Raw genomic sequence first — 20,136 nt, 5'->3', positions numbered from 1 at the left:
TTTTTCAACCTGACTGGAAAAGAAGAAAAGAAAAAGAAATGGCACTTGCTGCCAGTACACGTCATCTGCCACTTGCACGACCACTCCGGTAATTCAGACAGACCGTACCGTCAAAATAAGTGTGTTGCTGGTACCTAATGATGTCATCAGCGAAACTGAATATAACATCTATTCCTACATCATTTAGTATGCGACGCTTTATCAAAATCTTTTTGGAAATCCATATAGGTAGGCTAATTGCGAATGTCAACTGCCATTAATACTTAACAAATTATTATAAACGTCTGAAAGATTTGCTATAAATGGATCTGCCAGACCTAAAGTCATTCTGGCTTTCCTTTATTAAGATAATTAATTGTATAAATTTGACTATGCCCACCCTCAGTGTTGTTCGTAAGGTCCTTTCAACAGTGGAGGTTAAAATGACTATTTTATACCTACCACATTCAATCTCTACTTCCTTTTCTACAGACAGGTTTTCTAGTATCTAATTTTCGGGAAGCTACACCTGCCTCAGAGACCTAACTGTTGCAGACATTAGCACGAGAGGCGGCTTGTTTGTATGATCCTTGAAAATACTGGGTAGGATTAATCTGAGCTTCTTGATTTTAGTAAGCTATCTAACACTTTCCTTATTGTTTTAAAATATTATTTAATGCTTCGTGACTTAAATACGCGCGGCTGTCAGCGGTAGAGTTCTCTGACTTGAAAAAATTAATTGTAGAGAAAATTTTTTCCGTCATCTGATATCAGCTGACTCTCGTCGTTTATCAAAGGACCAATACCAGGCTTAAGTCCTTTGTTGATATTAACGTGCTAATAAATATATCTTTTTATATTTTTACAATGCTGGTTCCATACTTGCGCTTTACTTTTCCTGTTTAAAAAAATTGCCACTGCTCTTATTCTGCTGGGTTACGTATTTACTGAACTTATTTTTCAGTAGTGTTTAGAGTCTGTGTCCTTCCCATTGCTCTGCTATTCTTCATGTCAATCTTGGATGGTTTATTTTTGTCTAAATATCATTCGCCCAGCTGCGCATGCAAATTGCACGGGGTAATTCTATCAAAATTGTTTTTTTCTTAATGGGTGGGTAGTATGTATCTTATGTCTGAAAGTATAATAGGAAGCCTGATGAGTTTTGAGTCAGTGGTTCACTTGTGGATTTATGAAGTGACTACATCAGATTTGGCTCTGCCCGCATGAGCTGGCTGCTTTCCTCTGGGCAGGTTATAGCAAGGGAGGGGAGAGGGCGTAAAGGGAGAGGGTATGAGAGATGCATTAGTTGGAAGATGGAGATAAGAGGAGTTGAACAGGTGAGATAGGGGTCAGAGTCTTAAGAAGGTACGGGATGGAGTGGAGAGGTGGGATAGGGAGAGTCTGGGATCGTTTCATCTTTATCAAGAGTGAGTATCGTTGGACTAACAGACTCAAGAATGTGAACTGTACATAACTCATGACTTAATCATCCGTTTTGACTCTAAAACGCAAATAAACTACAGCAATTCTTCTTCTTTGAATTCTAAGACTCTTTAATTTAAGATAATAATCTAGGGAGGCAAATATCATTTAGCTAACAGTAAAGACTCTGAAGCTTATCTGATAATCTCTTCACGCAAAACTGCATTGAGGCGTTATTTAAATGACATCAAATTACTATGCCGAACCGCGGGAAACCCCGGTTCCTCGAAATACATAACGTTATCAGTTTTTCTTTGTCAAGTGTCTGTTAGGTAACGGTTAAGGATATACAGTGCTTCGAAATGTCATGTTCCTAGACGCGCAGCACCATGTGAATCAAGTGAATCTCCCTTGGTAAATTCCGAGTATGGCCGTATTAACAGTGCTTGCCCTTACGTCGGCCCAGGATGTGGATTAATAGGTGCTCACATTTGAGAATATTTGATAGTTTGCTCCTAACGTAAAAATACGCAGTGCTATATTAATATGCCAAAGTGACGTAACAATGCCATAATGAACACGAACAGAAAATAATGTTAAAAACCCATAATCACCCTTTATTTCTTACTCAAGGAGAAAGAAATATTCTTCCATTTTTATAGCATTATCCTCAACGCCTTTGATGCCAAAGCTACAGAGGATCATAGTTTTTTTATTTTTTCATCTTCATTCTGATGACGACAAGTGCCATAGAAATGTCAGTGGCTCATCTATATTCTATTTTTGATCAACGGAATTTTTAAAAATCCTCTGTGTAAGCTAGCTCAAAGGTTTTTGTAAGCTATTCATCTTAAGCCTCGTAGTAGTCAAGGCTCTGACTAATCCGCACTTGTTCCAAAAGTCTCCCTTGAACCGAATGAAATCTTGTGGAGATCATAACAGGAGGGAGAACGAAACACCCGTGCACGCACTGCAATCGATCTGTGACCAAAGTTTTCACCTACTTCTGTGATCTTGACCATTAACCGGTTATTCTCAAACTTGATATATTTCATCCATGCATGACCATAACCTCCCCCCCCCCAACTAAACGTGGTTCAAACTGGATAATAACTGTTTAGGCTGACCTTTCCCTGTGACCCAGATATTTATCATGTTGGTCTCAAGACTGAACAAATTAGTCGAACTGACACTAAATCGTTCCGCCAAGGTAGATCCAGACTGAATAAAATCTTGAATTGAAGGACTGAAAGCTTGATATTGTTCTGTGACGTTAAATTTTTACCGATTGTCCTCATAATTGACCGACTTCGCCCTTACTTCACCTCTCACCCTTCCACCAAGTTTTGTCTAACTCGGATCAAAACTGTAAAAGTGAACCTATTCCCAACCTATTACCGTTGACCTCTTTCGGGCGATGTCTGCTTTCGACCCAGTGGAGACTGATACCCCTTTGTGAAGAGAAAAAAAAAGATCGTTGTTGTTATTTTTAGAGCATGGGGTGTAAAAGAAAGAATTAGGAGGAGGAGAAGAAGAACAAGAACAAGAAGAAGAAGAAGAAAAAGAGGAAGAATGTGGAGAAACCGGAATCTTTGTCAGTTGTGTCAGGCAGTTGGAGTTATGTTTCAGCTACTATGGGAGATGATTTAAGCATCTGTAAGTACAGACATTAAGGCTAGATGCTTAAAAAAATAAGACCTCCGTGTTTGGGAATTACGAAGGATACTATTTATTAAGGTTTATGGGCACGTCGGCGCCATCTCTACATATACCGGAAGTGATATTAAGTGTACGGTACTCAGCATTTTTATAAGATCGAAAACCTTACGCAATGCACCTCTGGAGTCAGGACATAATATTATCATTACCGGAAAAATCGTCACCAAACAATACGTCATGGATCATGGCTGCACCGGTGTGCCAACATCCACACTCGTCACACACTCTTTTCGTCAGTAAGAAGTAGATATGAAAATTGAAGTTTGTGTTTGTATCTACAAAAACTTTAGTTACATTGCTTTTTCAAAGCCTGACGACAGGATGATCTATTAACTTTCTCAAAATCTGCCCGTACAATGCAAAAGCCTTTGGATAAATATTTTGTATTAGGGAATGTGTGTGTGTTGTAAGAACTGTAGCTGTCAGTTTCAGGGTTCCATCCACTGCCCAGCTGGGCATTTGAAATTGGACTTCCTGGATCTCTGCCTAATAGCAATTTCATGTGGTGAGAAAAGGGTTCTTGATTGTAGATGTATCAGGGCCACTTAAACACGTTTACATATGTCAGTAGTGACACAGGAGACACATGGAGCTGTGGTTTATTTAAACTGTGCTTTAAAAAATTAAGTCCTAAGCTTTATACAATTACACAAGTGCTCGTGGACCCTTCGGGTCCCTCGCACTTGCTCCTGGGGAGTGCTCTCGCGCTGCTATTATACATTTTGGTTATAGCTGTGGCAGAAAATTCTACGGAGATCCTATGCCGGGCGTCGAGAGCGGCGTTTTTTTTGGTCAAAATGTGATCGCTCATTAAATATAGGAAAAGTTTTTCAGTCGTGATGGGACCAAGTTTTTTCACATCAGCCATTTTTTTGCGATTTTTGTGCCAGTTTTGGTGCGATTTGAATGTGTAGTTTCGGCTGCCCAAATACACACACACACACACACACACACACACACACACACACACACACACACACACACACACGCACGCACACACACACACACACGCACACACACACACACACACACACACACACACACACACACACACACACACACACACACACACACACACACACACACACACACACACAGGGCTAGTGCTATAGTATATTAGAAACTGAATCCTAAAGCGCCAAAGGAAACCAAATAAAAATTTTCTACCAAATACAAGTCTTCTGACTTTGCAAGAAATATATGACTCAGTGAGAGAAGATAAGGAAGAACTGGGCACCTTTGGCCAAATATAACAGCTGAGAAGGAATATCTTACGGCAATCTATCTACCTCACTATGTCTATCTATCTATCTATCGGTCTATCTATCGATCTATCTATTACTTATTATCTCTCATAAAGTAAATCTTGCATAAAACGTTTGTTGTTGGTTGTGTAAAGAAATGGCCAGCCAACTCCTGTTTTTGCATTTAAGCGATAACGCAGCTGCCTTCACTCTTTTCACCTAAAGAATGAAGAGGTGTCTGCTACTCTTGCAAGTAGCTGTCGTAACTGTTTTCGATAGTCACGTTCAAGCCATTTACAGGACTTCATGCAGGCTTGAAAACGACAACGCATGAGTTTAAGAAAGTGCCTTTGATCAGCACGGGCAACTTGTCAAACAGAAAAAAGAATTACACTAATAATAGTATTAAAAAGGATGGGATTGTCTTGGCAATAGTTGTGAAGCATATAAGAAGTTCCCTAACATGGTGGAGTATCAGACAAGGACTGCCCTAACAATAATGGTGTAACATACGAGAATTACTCTAACAATGGTGGTTTAACAGGCAAGAGCTAATCTAACAGTGATGATGTAACAGACTAAGACTGCTTTAAGAATGGTGGTTTAACAGGTTCTGATAAACTTGGTTATACATGAAAATTAATAACACAGATAGGTAGCCATTAGTCTCCTGGAAGTAGTCTTAGTCAGCACCTTGTAGTCTTCTCAAAATAGAGGGTTGTCTGGATTCCATTATGTTCTGAATACGAGCACCCTGGCTACTATACCCCGTGCCCCATTAAATCACATTTTGATTGCCGTGATCTGCATATCTGACCTGCCGATCTCACCGCGTCCTGTTCGTCATTAGTGAGTTACACGGCTTAATGGCCTGCCTGGAAGGGGAATGAAGGGGTGGCTCTTAAGATGTTCTGAGCAATCACATGTTCTAAATACAGCTGGAATCCTTTTTTGAAGCCACCTCTTCCAAATACCTACATTGCTGTTTTCCAAAGCGTCAACAGATTACCACCAGCATCACAGTGACGGGTGCCACGCCTCTGATCGGTGATAGATGACAAAACTGATAATATCGGTAAACTCCTACCAGAAGCAAACATGCAAATAATAGGGCGTCAATTTCCCGCAGAAACACAATCCTCTCCCATAATTTCTCACAGGGTGGCGCTCCATTCCCCATTTGATGTGCTGTAACGATGAGGGTGGAGCTCACGCAGGGAGACCACCACTCCTACTCCTCGCTGGCCCAGCCTTTCTTTTGGCAACCAATGGGAGCAGGAGGGCGGGGTAGTGGCGGGCGGGGCTTGCTGCACAGCGGCTTATGGCGTCCTAACACCCTTGTTATCAGATCTGTTGCCGCTGGCACAAGGCACAGTCAGCTCCAGCTTGATCGCCTACTTGTTAGTCCATGCGAGTAGTGTGAAGATCCGCGAGTTGTGAACGGCGCCGATCAAGTTCATATCTCGCTTCAGGGATTATTTATCTGATGTGGCGGAAGCAGACTCTCTACTGTGGGTGCAAGTAGTGGGTCCAGGCGGTGTTTTAAGTTGCACTGTATGAATGTAGTAGTGCCTGGAGGCTCAAGATGTCCGGCAACACCGCCGCCAGCCTCCACACCAGCCAGAGGGGCAAGAGTTTCGCCATGGAGTACCTGCTGGGCGGAGGCAGCGGTGGCGGGGGAAAGGACAGTGGTGGTGGAGGTGGCGGGACACTAGCTCCCCTCGGATTGAATCTCCCACACCTCTACAACACGTGCCTGCTGCCGCACCTGCCGGGCTTGCCACCCCCTCTCCTGCCCTCGCTCCCTTACCCGCCCCTACACCACTATCCACTGCCCTCGGCCCTCGCCGCCGGCCTACAGGGAGCGCTGCCCCCGCCTCTGTTAGGTTTGTCTCCCCCTGGCCTCGGCGTCCGTCACCTGGGAGATCTGGGTGTGTGTCGCAGGGAGGGCCTGGTGCTGGAGGGTCCTCAGAGCCCAGGGTCAGCGGGAGACCACACCAACACGTCAGATTCCGACCACCACGACCACGACAAACAAGGTAGGGTCACTGCACCGTCCTCCCTCTGCCAAGCATAACCACTCGGGCTAAGGAAAACCATAGATTTAGCTTCGTTACTGCTCATTGTTTCTTGGTCACGTTGGCTTTTCATCAGGCTTTTATTCAGCTTTAAGGGAACACATGAAAATAACGACTGATCATTTAATAGGTGGTTAGGTGCATCTACAGATGTTCTGAATACTGCAGAGACTATTTTAACATTTTTTCCATTTGAATCATGATAATTTTACGGCGATTTTGAGAAAATTTTGTATGATCTGATAAAACTTTTTCATAGTATGATATGTACAGTCTCTCTATATCACATTTAAAACGTATTTACGCGTCTATATGGTCGATGAAATGTGCCAGCATTAGTCTGACAATGTCACCGCCATCTAACTTATTCATCAAGTCATCTACCTGCAGGTGTCGATTATGTCAGTATATTAAAATTTACAGGGCTGATACAGTACATCTGGTGGCACCAATCGCTGCAGATTTACGAAACTAACATCTGTCAAATAAATGATGTTTGCGAGATTGTTGGTTTTAATGGCTATCGTTATGTACGGTATATCTTTGGTTTTGCTCACATTATGTGACGTTAAAAAGAAATAAGAAAATTAGGTTTGCTCATCCAAGGATCAACTCCACCAATTTGCTACATTTCTCAATACATTTGAGAAGTTAGTCATTTTAAGAATAGTTTGGTTATATTTCTTGGTAGCGTCACCCAGCCTACGAAAATATGTAGATGCTGATGTTCGTTCATTTTGACAGTCCTTATACAAGTCTGCATCTATCAGCCTTGTTCGCTCTTGATGGCTCTCTCAGCCCGCACGGTCTCTGGAAGTATATATGTTCAGTACCCAATCCCTGTGGTTATTTTGTAGGACCCAGTCCCAGAGCTTAGGTGTCCTACCCTACACACATGCAAGCCACCTCGGGCTACCGCTATGCATCAAACCTGCAGTATATTAAATTCCAAGACGACCTTTCATGTTCGTTCGCAGCGATGCCATCCCGATAAGCACAAATCTAAATAGTTAATCTCATCTCTGTACACTCAAACCTTCGGACATCGTCGTCATTTTCTGCTGTTTTACTACCATAAAAAAATTCACGTCTGACACATGCATCATACACTGACACAAGCATCATACAACTTTCCCACTGTGTAAAGGTAGAGCCCCTCATTGTTAAGAGAAGTGATAGTTCCCGAAATTCCTTCATCCACTTCCGACCCTTGCCTTAGCTCCACTCCGCTACCCCTACCTCATCCCCGCAGCTCTAGTTCATATCACTTGAAGGGCCAGAATAGTTCACTGGTAGCGCTCGCGCTTCACGCCATTGGACTTGTAGTTCGAGCCTTCATTAGGGTAGCGTATTATTTTCTGGTGAGAGGTGTAGCGGTCTTTCCAAGGATCTCTCCTTGCTCTGCAGAGCTATTTGTTTTCTCAGTCCTAGCTCGGGGGATCCACTCATCATATCACTTGAATTACGAATTCCTGTCTTCTGCCAGTATTTTATTATGATGTCAGTTATTAGTCCAGGACAAAACACACACACACACACACACACACACACACACACACACACACACACACACACACACACACACACACACACACACACAATCAAATTCAACAAACCCCTCACGGACACTGATGTGACAAAATAATCAAGAAGTCCTTTTCTTTGAGATACAGTGATATGGCCATAGTACTTCCTTGCATAAAATGATTTGTTCCTACGTATTTGGTATCGTCATTATCACTGAGGAGGACGCTGAAAATATGCCACGGGTATAAACGAAACGTGCTCATGAAACAGCTGAACCTTCAGTCTGCGATATAGTTTTCTTATTAATGATGAGGGAGTTATGCCTCCATTCTAGCTGTAGTTGTTGTGGACTCAGGCTCATTTGAACGTGAACCTGATGAAGTGCCTGCTGAAGCCATCGTCCTGCAGTCTACCAACCTCCTTTCAGGGGACACCGCCACTACACTCACGGACGGTTCCTTACACTGTTATGTCTGTAAATGATTAGCAGTAGTTTATGAAGCGAAGTTAATATTTTCCGACAAACTTACAACGGAATGTTTGCACTCTTAGAAACAAATAATTCTATCAATCTTTTTCCAAACATTTAAGTTCTGATGATCGTCAGTTGCGAAAGAAAGGCAGAGAAAGCATAATTCCAGCTCAGATTTGCTTGTCAATCCTTCTGGTATGTAAAAACTGCACATTTTGTAAGGCACTCGTACTGCATACTTCTAGCACAGGCTTATCATTTAATGCTGTAAGGAAGGTAAAGTCTTTTAATGTTTTATGCTTGCTACTTTTAGACTGTATTCAATTGGTACACGCCTTGTAGTGAATGGGATAATGAAGCGTATTGCGACCATCTCTATTTCGAAGAGCTTGTCCCGACAACGACCATCTGGTGGCAGCAAAAATGAAATATAAGACATCGTGGGAACGGATATAATTTAAAAGCTAGGCATGGAATTTCGCCACAGCCACCGGTGCGGTAATTAACGAAATTCTGGTTAGCATCTAACAATATAGGAAGGATGTAGATGTAAGTGTGGATGTGGTGATGGTGGTGGCAGGCGAGTGTGGTGGTGGAGGATGTGGATAAGGTGGTGGTGGGAGTGGACAAGGAGATGATGGGTGCAGGTGTGGTGGTGGTGGTGGTGGTGATGGTGGAGGGTGTGGGTATGGGTAAGGGGGTATAGATGAGGGTGTGGGTGTTGTGGTGGTGTGGGTGTTGTGGTGGTGTGGATGTGAATGTGGTGTCGGTGTAGGTGTAGGTGTGGCGATGGTATGGGTGTAGGTGTGGTAGTGATGTGGGTGTGGGTTGTAGTGGCGCCGTGAGTGTGGTGATGGTGTAGGTGTGGATGTGGTGGTGGTGAGTAGTGGCGGTGTGGGAATGGCTATGGATACATGCGTGGTGGCAGTGTGGGTGTGGGAGTGTGTAGTGGCGGTGCTGGTGTGTATGTGGCAATGTGTCCTGTCTGTGTGTGGCGATGATGTGGATGTGGATGTGGTGGTGATGTGTGGTGGCGATGTGGGTGTGTGGGTGTGGGCGTGGGTATAGTGGCAGTGTTGGTGTGCATGTGGTAATAGTTTGCTTGCATGTGTGCGGTGTGGGTGTGGATGTGGTGACGGTGTGTGGTGGCGGTATGGATGTGGGTGTGGATGTGGTGGCGGTGTGGGTGTGGTAGCGGTGTGAGTTAAGGTGTGGTGGCGGTGTGAATGTAGGTATGGTGGCGATGTGGATGTGGGTGTGCTGGTAGTGTGGATGTGGGTGTGCTGGTAGTGTGGATGTGGGTGCGCTGGTAGTGTGGATGTGGGTGTGCTGGTAGTGTGGATGTGGGTGTGCTGGTAGTGTGGATGTGGGTGTGCTGGTAGTGTGGATGTGGGTGCGCTGGTAGTGTGGATGTGGGTGTGCTGGTAGTGTGGATGTGGGTGTGGTGTCGATATGGATGTGGGTGTTATGGTGGTGTGGATGGTGATGTGGTGGCGGTGTGGCTGCAGGTGTGAATGTAGGTGTGATGACGGTGTGGGTGTAGATGTGATGAGGTGTGGGTGTGCGTGTGATGCGGTGTGGGTGTGGGTGTGATGCAGTGTGGGTGTAGGTGTGATGCAGTGTGGATGTAGGTGTGATGCAGTGTGGGTGTAGGTGTGATGCAGTGTGGGTGTGGGTGTGATGGTGGTGTGGGTGTAGGTGTGATGACGGTGTGGGTGTAGGAGTGATGCTGTGTTGGTGTAGGTGTGATGCAGTGTGGGTGTAGGTGTGATGCAGTGTGGGTGTGGGTGTGATGGTGGTGTGGGTGTGGGTGTGATGACGGTGTGGGTGTAGGTGCGATGACGATGTGCATGTAGGTGTGATGATGGTGTGGGTGTAGGTGTGATGATGGTGTGGGTGTAGGTGTGATGATGGTGTGGGTGTAGGTGTGATGCAGTGTGGGTGTAGGTGCGATGACGATGTGCGTGTAGGAGTGATGCAGTGTGGGTGTAGGTGTGATGCAGTGTGGGTGTAGGTGTGATGCAGTGTGGGTGTAGGAGTGATGCAGTGTGGGTGTAGGAGTGATGCAGTGTGGGTGTAGGAGTGATGTAGTGTGGGTGTAGGAGTGATGCAGTGTGGGTGTAGGTGTGGTGGTGGTGGGAAGTGATGTCTTTCCATGGACTTCATTACCTTAGTATTGAAGCAGTTTCGTGCAGTTTCTTATAATTCAGAAGGGCGCAGTTTACATAGTTCTCCTCCCCCCCTCCTCCTCCTCCTCCTCCTCCTCATCATCATCATCATCATCATCATCATCATCATCATCATCATCTATATAGTGCACTTTTATCACAGCAAACGTTAGGGGTAGGTAAACTTAACAAGACTGCCAGTACAGTAAAGAATAATTCAAGAATTTTAACTTCAACTGATTTCCAGCAATATCAAGGATATACGTGAATATATATATGTATCAATAAAATGTGAATAGCTCTTAGGTGGCACCAACAGACCTGTGCATTTTAGGAAGTACAGTGCTGCCTTCTCTCATTTGTTATAGTAGGTGTGGTAAAACAGTAACGTGATTATAACAATAGCAGAGGCAGTTATATGGGCACTATAATGGCCATGAAGATCTGAATATTCCATTAAGTCCCTTCCTGTCTTGCTGCCAAGGTGAGAACGCTGGTGTCTGCACGAACTAAAGCATAACGATATGAACAATATTCGGGAATATACTGTATTTTATCTATAAATTTTTAAGATGGGATACATAATGACGTCTTGCTTTGCCATAGAACACAGAACTCATTTCGTATTGTTCATATACTCAGACATTAACAGTCTATAACAGTGACATTTAAACATTGGTGGATAAGATGCTGATAGGCTATACAATGTTGCTGTATTTTCAACAACGAAAAAGCTCTTTTTTTCTTTAACACAACACATACCAATTACTGGAGACAATACTGTTAGTACTGGAGGCAAACAGCTGGCCGGCAACAAAACTAAATTGTGGAGGCTTCTTAGATACTCCCAAGGTATTATCTTCCTTTCAGCAGCGTCGCATACATTACAGTGATTGTGTTGTACTGAGATATATCCATACATTAACAGACTGAACTTAATATGTTACATCTTTAGCGGAGAATGAACCCAATAAAGGACCAGAAGGTTCGTTGATCTCCATATCCCTGAGAATATATACATCATAATGAACCACATGCTTCAAATGTTAATTATTTACACACACACACACACACACACACACACACACACACACACACACACACACACACACACACACACACACACACACACACACGTATACATGTACTGTAACGGCTGGGTTGCACACGCCTGACAGCGGTGGCCAGTGTACTACACGTTCATGCCGTGTCTTACTGGTCCTGAGGGGCATTTCATCCTTAGGTCCAGAAACACCTAGTTCTGTCACTTGAGAAGCGACCTGCCCCCATCCAGTGCATCAGGCATGGCCATAGGTGTGGAAGGCTCCTGAAGTGCTGGGCGAGAAGTGTCTGTGGAAACTGTGCTGTAGTGGCTGTGTTTTTAGGTTAGAGTACGTACATGTCATCCAGCTAACATTGGCAGGGAGAGAACATGAAATGATATGAAAGGCTACACTACTGCACTCCCTTAAATGTCCGTCCCCGGGTGAGCCTCAGCGTTGGTCACACCAACGGAAAGTCGCACACGCTACCAACCCGACTACCCGATGATAGGCGGGTATCTGTTTATCTGTCTATCCATCCATCCATCTATCTATCCATCTATCTGTCTATCTATCTATCTAAACACACACACACACACACACACACACACACACACACACACACACACACACACACACACACACACACATTGAATTCGCCATGCCGCTTTCGATACACAGTAATTACCGTTCACGGAGGAAACCGTTTGTAAATCTACCATTAACTGAAATTAGAGAATATTCATTGTAATTACTTCATCCCTTGCACAAAATTTCCCTCACGATCATACTGAACTAAATGATGAGAGGATTTATTAATTATTCAGTTTATTTATTAATTCAGTTTATTGCAGTGTACTGTATGTATCACACATGGAAAATACTGTCATGAAATTGAGGGAGTGCCAAACGGATTGCACGATATCATTTCAGTGGGTAATATGATGGCAACTGTAACTTGAGAGGTTGTTAAATTTTGTGATATATATATGTTTTTGGTAAATCATTCACATGTAGACCTACTCTATCTTCATTTGGTCTTTCTTTTAGTACACACATGACATTCCCTCCCATTCTCACGTACAACGGCCTGGCGCTTGATGGTTACGCGGGAATGTGTGGCAGCCGAAATATAAGAAATAAGAGAGCGAAAACACCTCACTTGTGACGGCCAGGTTTAAAATATCGACGAGAATAGGAATTGTTTAAACTTTAGGTGTATTCCACCGTAAATAACGCAACTAGCAACGAAACAGACAGCTCATTTTTTCTTAACCTACAAGTTAAATGTAAAAAAGAAGGGAGGGGGGTTCTTTCCCGTTCCCGAAATCAAGTTTAGAAATCAGTATGTATGTCCGTAAATCTTTCAGGAACAGGAATGCTCAGCGTGTGCATAAACACTCGTCCCCAGTCTTTCTTATTTTCTTTGTTTCACGTTTGCTACTGTCAGACGAATTTATTTAACTGAAGAGAGACTTACCGGCTTGGATGGGTTTAGATATCGCCTGCATTAATCCTTTCACTACATGAGGTTTTCCATAGTTTAAAAAATCGTTAGGTAGACGAAAAAATACAAAATTACATCTGCGGGTTGACGAGGTTATGTGGCCGATTATCCAAGAACCTATGAAGGTATATGGGTATGTCACCCGTGTGATACGCTTCCATACGCTCCAAGATGCCGTGTCTCACTCACCTCACTCCCGGGCATCCGTGGATAAAGCGTAACGTTAACTGAAGATATTTAACTTTTTTCCTTTCATTTCGTCGGACATAACCCCTACACTACGAGGAAGTCTCTTATATGTAAATCCTGCTGCCACTATAGTTGATTTTATCCTGCTTTGGAAAGAATATTCGCACTTGGGGTTAGATATCACTTTCGTTAATCCGTTCATTTTTAGAGGTCTCCCCCTAAGCTGAATGGCGCTGTCTGGAGGTAGTCAGAATATGCTAGGAAAGATGTCACAGCACTGAAGGAGGTTAGAGATGGCAATGAGGGTAAATCTTTTCAAACACTAATGCGTCAAAGGCTTCAGGGATGCGTGAATGGGTGTATAGATGTGGGTATGCTGATATAGTTGCTCCTATGGCCCTGCTTTTATCTTCATGTTTCTGGATCCAGACTGTCCCGTTTTTAAATAGGGTTACGATGGTGGTGATGGTAATGATGATGATGATTACTAAGGCGTCGCTGTGATCATTAAATATGACATACAGTATAATGTACGAAGTGCATTCACCAGACAACTGTTTTTGTCTGCTTTGAACTTTCAGTAAGTTTCAGCGAAAGATTATTATGTCTAACGATACTTTCGTCACATTCCGTCCCTCACCTTCCCGTGCAAAGCAGAATGTAAATATAAGGAGGAGAGTTCGTCTGCAGCAGAGGATCAGGGATTATTCGTTCAAATATTTCTTGCCATATTGTAATTGTAAATGGAAATGTGCCACTTGTCCCAGCAGACAGTGAATATATCCTTCGTTCCTGTGCGTCATCTCTCTGCTACACACGCCTCGTTTTCACAAAAGAATGCAATACAAACTACAGGTACATCAAGGTAGAGGTATTACATGTATGACTGCTCGACGATATAGCCATTATAATATTTTTAATAAGGGAAGATATACGCTCACATGCTGTACTGAAATTGTTTCTTATGACGATACTAATTTATATCCGAGACTGTTGTATCCTCACACTATTAACCACATTATACACATTATGCAGGGTGTGAGTTCTTCCATTTAACGATTCACGACACTATGAAACCGGATCATTTATAAAAATGTTTGATATTAACTGCAAAAATCCTCATACACTCTCGGGTGTTTCTATTAACTCTTCGGCCAAAGGGCTTCCCCTAAGTCGAATAAAATCGTTTAATGTCAGCCAGAATATAACATAAAGTGCATCCATGGCATGAAAGGATAAATGCAAAACAAGTGCGAGACAGTAACCAGCTAACAGTGAAAATAAGCAATATAATTTCTAGATAAAAATGCGAGGACAGCACGACAGATAACTCCATTAGAATACAGTAACCCATTCGCTACAAAACCGTAGTGTAGGGTTGTAAATGATGCAGCGGCACTTTAAGTACGAGGTTGTTTAATTCACAATGAATAAATTATCATAACAGTGTGTGTGGGTACAGCTAGGAGAGGTTAAAATGAGCCAGGAGTGTGCCGGGACCCTCCGCCACAATGCCATAATTACATAGACTGATATCCCGTAAATGTATCGCTATTCTTCCTAAATAACTGACGAATTATCAGCAACATGCATATTTCAAAAACAGGAAAAAAAAAAAAAAAACATTCCCAGGCGTAGAACTATCATTTTACCAGGTAACAGACACGCTTGAAACAATTCCGGTGCCAGCATACTGTATGGTTCAGCAGAACCCCAAGCAGATAAAGGAGTAAGAAACAAATTGCGTAAGTATACACAAACATGAGAACAAATACAATGTAGTTCACATATTATATACACCGTTTCTCATATGCTGCTGTGCTGGTTCAGTCATTGTTACCAGCGTCTATTCTGCAAAGTTTTCTCCTTCCCGTAACCTTTTTCATACCCTATACTATTGGCTTTTTACGTCTGTTTATTGTGTGACTGATCATTAATTTCATGAAGCAGCCAAAGTGACTGCTGCATTCACAACAGCAGGTTGGGCCGTCCCCACAACAGACGAAAGCTGAGATTCGTAGTATATGGACCAGCCTGTATATATATAGTCAGTGCTAAAAATGTTGAGACCAGTAATAACGACAGCAATGATGAAAATACTAGACGTACAGTATATGCATCTATGTTGCCACAAAACACTCATTTTTTATTAAGGTTCATATTCACCACTGATGAGTTTTCCAATGACTCCCCGCCCGCAACCAGCTACGGTGAATGTACAGCTGCAGACATAAATATCTGTCCATTTTGTTATGGTAGACAGATGGCGGAAAACAGCTTTCGATATCCAGAGATGCGATCCGCGGACCCCAACAATTGTTGGCTCCGAAAATGAAGGAAAATTATTGGCCGCAGTTGTAATACGATTTTGGGTCATTGCCTGAAAATCGCTTTACGCCATTTTTTTTTTTTTTTTTAAACCTTATTCGCGGTATAGGTCAGTTTCACATCTGCAGTCATTGTTGTGGATATCTCCTCCACTTCATATCCGGGGTTAGCGGTCATTGTGGCATTGGAGCAAACCATTATCTCAGAAGTCACTTTGGCAAGATATATGATTACTACGATAATGTAGAGAAAGACCAGTGTAAATGCTCTGTTCATTGTCAATCCAACTCTCCGAGGCTTGTCTGCTGCGCTTAGGGCCACTCACACTGTACACTTCCGTCCAGCCCTCGAAAAGGATCTCTCACCATTCTGCTTTTGCATCTTGAACATTTTTAACATATTACGGGAAATGGCTCTTTGCTCAAGCTTTTTACGTAACTATATTGACATTCTAACCAAAGAATATTTTTGATACGATACTACTCGGTTTCGTGTAACTATCATCAGCGCTGCTCCACACAGTAGGGTATACTCATTTTGCTCGTACTAATCCAAAATACTGCTATATTAATTTAGAAGTTTTAGAACCCTTGTGGTGTTAATACTGTCCCGAGTAACAACAACATTATTCATTATACTGGCATTCAAGATTTGAAAAAAAAAAGAAAATCTTTTGAATGACAGGGTCATTGGTTTGTGCATTTACTGCCAAAACAAGATAGAAAAAGAAAAGAAATGTACGTGACAGTTGAAGGCTAATAGTACTAATATGAACACCAGTTCAAAAGAAGTGTGAGATCAAAGGATACAAACTCCTAATACAACACCATTAGCCTGTTCCTTAGTAACACATTCCTTAGTACAGCATCATATCCCAATAACGTCTCCATTCCCTCTCTTACTAACAGCCAAAAACACTTACCTGTAACCTACTTTTAACAGGTTTAGTGGGAATATTGGATAGTCTGCCTCGAAGCCAGACTAGCACCAGTTAGAAGAAAAAATCGGCAAAAAATGAATGACAAAAAGAGAGTTGCACAGAATTCGTGTTGTCTGTCTTGCATGTATAAACTTCTTAGTTGAGGAAACAGGCTGGTGGAAAAGGCGGGAAGATGGTCGCTTCCGACACACGCATTAGCCGACACATGCATTTGTCGAGATATACATTTCATTATATATTACCTGTTTTTAATTTTCAAACAAAACTAACAAAATACTTGTTTCACAGACAATACGTGCTGAAACGCATAATCGTTGCAGTATACTTCGCTACGTTAGAAACATGGAAGCCTAGGGATTGGTTGCCCAGTCCTGAAATTTAAGTCACCAAGTCGCTCCTCCCTGAGAGGCATTATGTGAACAATAATCTTCAGCCATCACTCAGATGTAAACCCTTATGGGCAGCATCCGACTGAAGCGCCTTAACCTACTAGACCATCAGGCGTCCTTTATAGTTTCCTGACACAGGAAACCATTTGGCTTCTCACTGAATGTAGAGGGACCTAAGGGTAGCACTACAACAGGTGAGTGGATGAAATTTCGATTTTGGTGCACATCATTCAAAGGCCAAAAGGTCGTGGGTCATAACCTGAATGCGTGATATGACTGGGATTAAAACTGGCACTTGTATTATGTGTGGGTCTGAAAAGAAGCGATTCGGTATTGATTCTGATTGATCAAAGGTGAAGGTCAATGGTCATGGGGGAAGGTCACTGTTCAGAGTGCTGTGATATCTCATAAATGCCCGCACTGGTTTTGGCTTTGTTCATACAATTTGTTTTGGGATGGAAAGAAATGATTTAATATTGGTAGGGGTGGATCGGAGGCGAAAGTCGTGAGTACACCGGGTGTGGTATCACTGTACACTCTGAATATCCTTTCTTATTTTGACCTTTCTACAGTCAGATAAATACCGTATATTGAACCTGAGAGGATCCCCTGGAGTAGCGATGCATATAATGAAGATAATATGTAACTCATCCAGCTCCAAAAGTCTCTTCATAGTTAATTACAATCGCCTTGTAGTGCGGTGGCGTAGCATCAGGCTCCCAGTCAGACCCTTGGTTCCCCATTGGTCCTTCCTGTTTAAAATTTCTGATTATTTATCGCGTGCACACCACGTCAGTGATCCATACATGTTGGAACTTATCAAAATTAAAATATTTATCACTGCGGAGAAGCTATGAATCTGATATCTGATTCTCTTGCTTTCCTCATATGTGGAAAAATGTACAATTTCCTCTTTGTTAAATTTATATGGCACTTACAATTTCATATTCATTTTATAAGCATTTAATATGAATTTTTAAAATCACAGTCATTATGTAAAATCATACTGGTCAAGTAAAATCATTAACAAATTGTGCGAAATTTGATTGTTGCTGTTTTCGTTAGTATTTAACCAAGCAAACTTAACTTAATGAAAGAATATATGCTCTGCTTAATATATACAGTACGTGTAACCTGTATGTTTGATCTGAATGGTTTGAAAACTGTGATGATTTTAAAGCACTGTTTTAGACACCATTAAAAAAAAAAAAAACGCTGTTAGCACTACTGTAAGATTGATTTGGTATTATGTTTACATGTTTAAATGGTTCTACATCAGTGGCCCCTCACAGAACACGGCTTGGCCCCAGTTTAATCCCCCTCCCCCACACAGACATTTGTGGACACCTGGCTACGCCACTGTGGTGGTAACAGGAATACACTATAAAGGCGTCACTGGACTGAAAGGGTAAGCACATCCATGCCGCCGCCTGTTAAGGCTTATATTAGTGTTCATGGTTAAGGAATGACAGAATATTAGTGATGTATGATAACTTTGCTTGGTACCTTAGGAACACATTCACAACGTCTAGCAACAAGGGGTATTAACAGTCTTTAACTCCCACCCTAAGGTGTTATATATTTTTTTATTGTTATAACCACGAGATTATTTCACTTAGCTTTTGGGAGACTTCTCGTATCAAAAAAGATTAATAGGGTTCGTTTCAAATCCCTTCACTACCAAACGTCTTTCTTTATTACCGTAAGATCGATTGTTCTGCAGCTCCTCGTTGATGTACGAGTATACCGTATAGTTAGGCAACAGGGAAGAGTGGATGACGAGATAAAAAATATAATGCACAGTCACAGTTGGTGACGCATCTGCAGGGACATCAGTCATCAGTGATGTGCTGCAGGATCATTGTCACTGTCGGTAAACAAAACCCACACTTGCAGGGCGGTTCCCTAAGCCACGCTGTCACTGTATTGATGCCAGGGCTGCTCACAATATACATGGCAGATACTAATATAGTGGGTAGGTTTAACTAATATCGCTGACAATACAATGTTAGCAGACAGTAACAGGCAAGCTTTACAAAATATTAAAAACTGCGGACTTGCAATCAGCTCCTTCAATACCTGAAGCTTCTTCAGACTATATAAACTCGACTGGTGGTGTAAAGAAAATATAAAGACGTTATTTACAATGCTGGAATGGACTTCTTAAGGCCTACACACCTACACATTGAAGCGAGTACTTCAAACAGTAATTTTGAATTGGAAATGACGTATTAAAAATTGTGTGGTTCAGCAGCTACTGATTGATGGGGTGGACCGTGGCTGGCATAAATGCAGTTTCTGTATCAGCTGCGGCACGGAACAGGGATATTTTCACTACTGCTCTGTGAGATCCACTTGCACCATACAAAGATCGCTGACAATACGGTTACGTCAGTCCTGAATGAAAGAATTAATGTTAAACATGAGTATACTGTGTGGTATTAGTAATCAAATAATGGCGCATGAGGGTGTGGCTGTTGGTATATGGAAGGAATGGAAGGCTTTTGGGAACGGATTTCCATGACGATGTCTCAAACTATATGCATAATAAAAGCTATAAATTCTCACAACACAGAAATGAAACAGCAAATAAAGTCATTTCACACTGATGACGTATTTTTTAAAGTTTTACTTCTATCGAGCAGGATATCTAGCTCAAAAGAGACATTTCGAACTAGAGGGGTTTATACCCTACCTTTAGTAACTCCTCCAGTACAGCTGCTCGTTCCTAAGATGATCAACTTTGAAGGTACACTTATAAACTAAATAAAAAAGTAATCGTAGTGCAAGGGTTACTTAATTAAAAAAAAAAAACAACATTCAGTGTAACATCTTTGGGAAGTACGGACCCGTGGCTATGTTACCGTCGTCCCGAACATTGCTGGATAAGTAACCTAGCTACGCCTCATGTGGCAGTCATCATCATCATCAACTTCACTCTCAGGCTGAGTCAGTCCACTGCAGGAAGAAGGTCTGTTCCATCTCTTACCCTGCGACTTGTCGGTTGTTAGCAGGTTCCATCCAATCACAGGAAATCTTCGAGGCTTGTCTCTCCATCTTGTTATTTGGACAGCCAGAGCAACTCTGTTACTCTGGTTGTCCATCTGTTATTTTTTATACGAAGAATGTGA

General features: G+C 42.3%; 1 protein-coding gene across 1 annotated transcript in view; it reads left to right on the top strand.

Moving 5' to 3' along the window:
* Window positions 1–5,949: 5,949 nt before the first annotated feature.
* The window catches only part of LOC145401369 (uncharacterized), a 91,856-nt gene continuing 77,669 nt past the window's right edge, over window positions 5,950–20,136 (top strand). Inside the window, exon 1 of the mRNA XM_080273697.1 lies at window positions 5,950–6,403. Coding sequence (XP_080129823.1) covers window positions 5,950–6,403 — 454 coding nt within the window. The remainder of the gene's footprint in view (window positions 6,404–20,136) is intronic.

Source organism: Coenobita brevimanus, chromosome 55, assembly GCF_032717465.1.
Source record: "Coenobita brevimanus isolate Jiangsu-jjx chromosome 55, ASM3271746v2, whole genome shotgun sequence".
Lineage (NCBI taxonomy): Eukaryota > Metazoa > Arthropoda > Malacostraca > Decapoda > Coenobitidae > Coenobita > Coenobita brevimanus.
Note: the sequence above shows the minus strand (reverse complement) of the source record. Positions and strands in the feature narration are given on the sequence as shown.